We start from the raw sequence: 7,136 nt of genomic DNA, 5'->3' as shown, positions 1-7,136 counted from the left end.
AGCGATCTTTAGCTTCATCCTCCTGAGCAGCTGGGACTGCTGGTGTATATCACTATGCCCAGCTAATTCAAAAAAATTTTTTGTAAAGATGGGGTCTTGCTGTGTTGTCCAAGCTTGTAAATAAAGTCTGATTAGAACACAGCCATGCTCATTCATTTACATATTGTCTCTGGCTGTTTTTGCACTCCCCGATGACACGGTTAAGTGGCTGCAACAGGGACTGTATGTCCTGCAAAGCCTGAAACATTTTCCAACTGGTTCTTTCCAGAAAAAAATTTTGCAGACCTATGGTCTAGACCTAGGAAAGTAATTCTGACATTCTCGGGGTAGGCGGAGAGACTGGGGCCAATGGAAGGAAGGATAAAGGAGCATGTTTAGTGTTGGACCCTTTAGTGGGATTACCTGGAGGAGGTAGAGAGGACAGCATTAGGGTGGAAACCACCACTCCGCCTTATTATGCAGGGTCCCTCTTCATGAGAACTAAGCAATAATATGACCTTTCAAACTGAATTATTTACATCCATTTGTGTTAAGTTCCTAGAGGGTGAATTCAGTGGATTTTTCTCGAGTTCTTCAGAATTGGCAGCACAAAAAATGTAAAACGCAGGCACAGGTAATCAAAAATGTTTTAATGATTACTGTTTAGACATTTAACAATGTGGGTATATCCAGGTGAGCTAAGCACACTTTGACAGCACACTATTGAATGTTATAATTTCTGTATTGAAATATGTAAAGACACCTGCAAATTAGTACCTAGTAATGAAGACATACATTTATAAACATACACATTCTAGGTTTGATAAGGTAAATGTAAACAGATGCCATGACTCCTTTTCAAACAGAAAACCCACAAGACTAACAGAGAACCAGTAGATTCCCTATAATATGAATGTGCAAAATTAAAGCATGGTAAACTGATATTTACATAAATATCAAACCAACAATTAGTTTATACATTGTCAATGAACTTCTAAGATATGTCATGAGTGGTTCCACGAATATCTTTCCCCCAATGGAGAAGGTATTCAGAGGCTAAATTCCAACACTTTAAAATGACACACATCATAGGCCTTATCTGTTTGACCACTGACTCAAATGTGTGAGACATGATTTTATGATAAGCAGTCTATTATTTTTAAACAATAGGTTCTAAACAAATCTTTAGATTCTAAGCAAAAAGAAATTACAAGTACTATTAGATATACATTAAACAAGTTACCCCCTATCAAATTTCTCAATTCTCTTATGCTGTAGCTATGCTTGATTTTACCTTAAAAATTTTTAAAGTCCTTTTCCCCCACTTTGTTAATTTTGGTAAACTAGGCACATTTTACAAGGAAGTCTGTGTCAAAACAGATTAACAGTACAGAAATCAATCCAAATTTAGACCCTGGCAACCAGTTCCCCATTGCTCATCTATGGGGCTCTGTCAAATGGTAAAGACGCAATCATCTCTCTTGAAAAGTATACATCCTCTCTCGCACTGGTGGGAAAGCAAAATGGACTTTTCGTTTGCTGTATAAAAACACTTAGCACTTCAGAAATTAAAAATGGCCTACTCGCCCTACACCCTTCCTAAAATCTTGAGGACAAAGAATATATATTTAAGTTTCATCAAGACTGCTTTAGAGCCCCCCCTTTTTACATTATTAATAGTGGCAATCAAAATAAAAAAATAAGATCTGTTAAAAAGTTAAACTGACTGTTTCACTAGATTTGAGCCTGCTTGATTCAAAGCCAATAGTATAAAACTGAAGGTGCCGTGTCTGGTTTCACATCTACAAGTCACTGGAAATTGTATGTCACATTAGTTTCATAAATCACGGTCTTTGATTTTTTTCTAAACAGAGCTATTACAAATTAATACAAACTTGAAACATACCCTAATTTAGACTAATAAGCTTTGGGCCCTGCTTTTTAAACTTTAAGGCATGTGTGTTTCTCTACCATAACAACATTGTACAAATTTACATTTACAATCACATGCATGATCTACAGTTAAAAAAAAAGTTTGGATTACAGTGTTTTTAAATTGTGAATCACAGTTCAGCACCTATCATGTTATAACTAATAAGGCAACAGCAGTGTTGTATACTACAATAATACTCTCTTTCCACAGTCTAGTGCAGGGGTCAATGAGAGCCCAGAAATGTTAGAAATCTTATTCCTACTTATATAATCTGTATACGTTTTCTAGGGGTTTTGAATTGATGAAAAAGGTCCTACATGAATCACACTATTGTAGGCCAGACTACTTACAGCAGCTGTTAACGAGCATCATCGGGGCACAACTCATATTGTGCTTACAATCAGATGACGTGGTCTGGAGGGTTTCATTCTTTGTCTTCAATCCTTCCGCAGCTTCCTTGGTTTCACATTGTTTTCCAGGGGTGAAAAGCTGTTGGTGTGTCCGTTCACAGCAGCCACGGACCCATTCTGGTGGTCCTTCAGGTGGTCTTTCCTTCGGGAGGCCTCCTTCTTGTTGTAGGTCTAAAATGTGTAAGGACAGATGAGAGCCAAATGGCCACGGATGGTTTTCTTTACAGGGAACTTTACTGGGAACTGCGCAACCTAACACTAGGCCTAGTTTCCTTTTAAGATCAAATCATATCAAGGAGAAACTCCTGTGGTCAAGTACCCATGATTAAATTTTTTGTCACTGGTTTCAATCTTTTTTTTTTTTGAGGCTTAGCCTGAGGTAAGTTAACTGAATCATAGGCTGCAAAAGAAATGCCATTTAAAATGTCACGTAGAAAATTCAATTTACACTTACTCTGTTTTGCCTTTCAGTATCTGGATGGAGATGACAGGGGTTATGTAGCCAAATTGGTCTTTCCTACCTGAGAGTAGCTCTCTCAACACCCACATCCCTTTTTGTCTTCAAAATTTCCTCACTGCCTCAGTTACTATCTCAGCCTTTATGAACAAATTGCTGTGCTGCTGTAAGCAGTTAGAATAAACGTGATTTCAGCTTCATTGACTCCTATCCTTTCACCTTCCTTGTACCTGGTGTATGTCCCACAGTGCAGCCATGAACTACGAAGCCCAGAAGTATATGACCTCAACTTGAACTCACGCCACACACAGGTGCCCGTGGGCACACGGGAGGAAAGGACAAATGTCTGAGCCTCAGGACTCACAACCTCTGCCCTTGCTCCTGACCTCCGTGTTTTGCCCAGATGAGCAGGCCTTATGGCTACAAGGCACTGGCAACAATGGCAGGACCCATGTCACCCGGGCGTGATGCATAGCAGGAGAATCAGCAGTGGCTGCAATGTGGTCAGGCTCCATTGGAGATGATCTGCCCTAAATGGACCTTTCTGTGAGCAAGACCTACGTTACCAGATCATATGCTTAGAAATGAACTGAATCCTTACATCTGAGGACTGAATGTGTAAGAAAGCTGGGACAAAAAAGCAGGTCTCAGTATCTGAGGACTGTGATAAAAATCTCCGAAAGTTCATTTAGCCATGATGTTCAGGGTAGTGAACTGAGAGATTTCGGACTGAAATCACCTCTCTTGTCTCTGCTGCAGGTCAGAGGGAAGCTACACAGGGTTCTGCTGCACAGTTTTTCATTTCCCAGGGGAATCCCAAGACTTCCTCACCCAGGCTCTACAACGAGGCTCGAGAGTGTCTTCCAGCAAGCTGTGAGCCCCTAGAAGCAGGGCTGCCCTTGTCATAGTGACTCCATGAGAGGCCAGAGCCTGTCACCCAGCAAGGGCTCCACATGCCCATTAAGTGAACAGATGAGAGCCTTTGTTGGTAAAGGCCCCAGATACCAAGTGCTAGAGAAGAGTGAGATTTACCTGAATGTAGAAGTTTGTGAAGAAAGCAATCAGGGAAATCATGTATCCAATCTGGAAATACAACCAACCAAGAGGGAATGTGCATGGCCAGATGACCCCGCAGCTGGTCTGGATGATTGTCAGCACAAACTGAAGCTAGGGGAACAGAGGGGATGCAGCTGAGTAGGGACAGTGCATGCAGGAGGCCCCACACAAGGCAGACTTTTTACCCAGTATTATCTCAGTTTCTGAATTAACACTTACTACCCTTTCTGCAGGTACAGCAGTCAGTCACTTCATGAACATAACACATACACTTATCCTAAACTCTAGGTGTGTTTGTCTTGTATATATTCTTCCTCTGCCCTCCAAGTTACTTAAACTACCTTCTCCAAAATTCAAGGACACACTATAGAGAGAAGAAACTTTTTGTTTTGTTTTTATTTTTGGAGAAGAAGGAAGAGTGAGCGTGTATGTTTAAAGGGCACTGATAACATCACTGCAGGATGTGCCATCTGGCTGGACATTCTTCCAACCTTATCCATGTACCCTTCTGGTTTCGTGAAGGCTGATGAGTAGATTTAAACCCTTACTGGCAAACAACGTTAAGTGCATTGATTATTTTTGATGATTAAAGCTTGAAATGCATGTGAACTGCTTAGGGAAAGGGTGGAAAAAATGTTTTAAAAGGTCTAGACTCTGCGCACTGTATTTTTGGCAGCTTCAATGTTTCTATGTAGAGTTTTTTTTTTTTTTTTTTTTAATTTTTGAGACAGGGTCTTGCTATGTTGCCCAGGGTGGCCTCGAACTCCTAGGTTCAAGATATCCTTCTAACTCAGCCTCTTGAGTAACTGGGACTCCAAGCCATAACCACTGTGCCTGGCTGTCTGCCTTCTCTTTTTTAAGGTTAGTACTGCAGGCTGAGGAGTAACTAGGAGTGCTGCTTAAAATAAATCCTGACGACCTGGGTAAGTTTAATCTTCCATCTAAAAGTACAGAGCCTAACAGGTGACCAACTTTGCCAGTTTGTTTTTTTAAATTCTGCTTCCGCCAGACCCAAAACTGTGTGGTATAAATCAATTTCTGCATCGTTTCTCTGTTAAGTATAACAAGGAGCTTAATCAACGTTTTTCCTTTTTCACAGGTGGGTGAGAAAAAATTAACAAGGACTGTACAGCAGCTGGCAGAGAGGTGATAATGAAATGTCAAACACTTAAGTTGCTCAGAAGATATTCTCAGACCTTTTTTTCAGATTGTTATTTTTAAATATTGGAAAATCATAATTGACTTGAAGGGATCTGAATCAGCTTGGTCTTTTTAGAAAAATGTGTAAATAAGGCAAGGCAAGGGCAAAGGGTTTAAGGTCCACACCCCTCAGACAGCTAGCTCTGGCCTATTGTCTCAGTGTCATCTATAAAATAGGAACAATAATATAGGGTTTTTTTGGTAGAGACAGGGTCTCTATGTTCCCCAGGCTGGTCTTAAACTCCTGGCCTCAAGCGATCCTTCTCCTGCCTCAACCTCCCAAAATGCTGCAATTATAGGCGTGAACCACTGTGCCTGACTTGGGGACAATATGAAATCAGGCTACTGGAACAATCTATGTAAAATCATTTACTTAGAATGAGTGCCCAACATGTGCTAAACACTTAGGAAATGTGAGTGTTTAACATGAGCAGTAGTAGTATTAATTAGTTCATAAAATAATTCATGAGAGGAGAGAAAGAGGTTACCTCTTAATATACTGATAAATGGAGAAGGCTTAATAAAGGCTGGTGAGAAGTGTCAGGTGAAGTGGCCTGGCCCTGGCAGTTAACCAGGGCAGGGAGCTGTTAACTGGAGCAAACACTCCATCCTCACCAACAGGTGCTCCACTGCATGGGGGCTGAGGGGTCACCCATACCTGCCAGACAAATATCCTTGCTGCCCAGTAATAGACTACAGAGACCCTGGACTCAAAACTACTCTACAGCTCCTTCTAAACCCCCTGGGAACATATAATTTTCATTTTGGATTTTGGACTATAATTAGAAAAAGAACACACACACACACACACAGACATGCATATGTGCTTATGTGCACAATCTCAGAAGAGCTGAACTTGAAGTTGGCAAATTAGGTTTTAGCCCTCTTTCTACAATTCAACTAGCTGTACACCCATGGTCAGTTTCACTATCAATTCAAAATAAGAAAATTCCCTAATCTACCCACTTCAAGGAATTTAATTATATCAAATGAGAAAGGGTGGAGAAGAGACAGATTCTTAGATACTATTACATAACAATAAAGCCAGGAAGAGGTCTGTATCCACCAGGAAGCAATTCCTGGGGGAAGGAGGCCAAGTCACTCACCAACTGCCCCTGAGTGATGTACTTCTTCCACCAGAGGTATGGGCGCATGGAAGGGACGGACGACAAACCATAGTACGAGTACATGAGGACGTGGATGAAGCTATTAAGTGTGGCACCAAAATAAGCTGTAGGAACAGAGGGATTTGGAAAGGAGAATGTATCAGTGTTTTAAACAGAACGGGAAGTGGGGGGGAATCCAAGATTCTTTTTGAATCAGAAAAAGAGATGATTTCCAACAGGGCTGACAAACACTGCAGCAGCAAGCACTGCATGGATGCGTAATGAGAATTCAATTTCCACTTGGGCAGGCAGCCACCAGGAGGCTCGGAGCCCAGGGTCAGCTGTAGCTGCTAGTGGGGCATCTGACACGAAGCCACGACACCACCTGCACCACTCTGGCACCTACAGGCTTCGTGGCCAGATCCCCCCAACTCCCAGAGGCAGCTGCTTTTCTTTACGTGTACAACTGCCTCAGACATGCGCTCTGAAGCCTGGGGGAAGACAGCTGATGGGCAACATGCTCAAAGATGGCTGTTTCTATACATTTGCTGGAGTTTAGAGAGGTCTTTGAGGCCACCTTCTAATTATTCCCCAGGACTGCAGTGCTGAGGTCATACATTTTTATTAAAAATAAAGTCAAGAGTCTAGCTCCTTAGAGATAAAAGAGCCATCTTATCACATCATTTTCAATATCTAGTAGGACCACTAATTCTTTTTCCAGAGCCTGTCCTCCTCAACAGTCAACAACCAATCAAAGCTATCTTGCTTTTCCCTGTGCAGCTGGAAGTGTACAAGCCTGGTGTTAGGGAAGTTTCTACTCCTGGCTATGACAGGAGCTGGCTGTGTGACTTTGGACACATCACATCCACTCCCTGGTTCAGTTTCTCATGGGCCAAGTGGAGCTAATTAAACCTGTCCTCCTAAAAGTTCTCTAAAAATTTAAAGCACTCTTCAAATGTAGGGAGGGGCTGTTTCTATTAGAAAGTTAGGTCAGT

The 7,136-nt window shown here is 41.6% G+C and overlaps 1 protein-coding gene across 5 annotated transcripts in view; it reads right to left on the bottom strand.

Moving 5' to 3' along the window:
* Positions 1 to 608: 608 nt before the first annotated feature.
* Positions 609 to 7,136, bottom strand: part of ELOVL5 (ELOVL fatty acid elongase 5) — an 80,136-nt gene continuing 73,608 nt past the window's right edge. For 3 of the 5 annotated variants that reach the window (XM_012441543.3, XM_012441537.3, XM_064360976.1), the window contains 3 exons: positions 6,142 to 6,266; positions 3,812 to 3,946; positions 2,267 to 2,493 (listed from right to left, as the gene is read on the bottom strand). In XM_012441543.3, the coding sequence (XP_012296966.1) occupies positions 2,350 to 2,493; positions 3,812 to 3,946; positions 6,142 to 6,266 (404 nt within the window). In that variant the 3' untranslated portion in view covers positions 2,267 to 2,349. Of the gene's footprint in view, positions 2,494 to 3,811; positions 3,947 to 6,141; positions 6,267 to 7,136 lie in introns of all 5 variants that reach the window. The other 2 variants (XM_012441539.3, XM_064360977.1) reach the window with 2 other exon arrangements.

Source organism: Aotus nancymaae, unplaced genomic scaffold (genome assembly GCF_030222135.1).
Source record: "Aotus nancymaae isolate 86718 unplaced genomic scaffold, 86718_ANA_hifiasm-v0.15.2.pri h1tg000040l, whole genome shotgun sequence".
NCBI classification, from domain to species: domain Eukaryota; kingdom Metazoa; phylum Chordata; class Mammalia; order Primates; family Aotidae; genus Aotus; species Aotus nancymaae.
The sequence above is the reverse complement of the archived record's forward strand: the minus strand, read 5'-3'. Positions and strand labels throughout refer to the sequence as shown.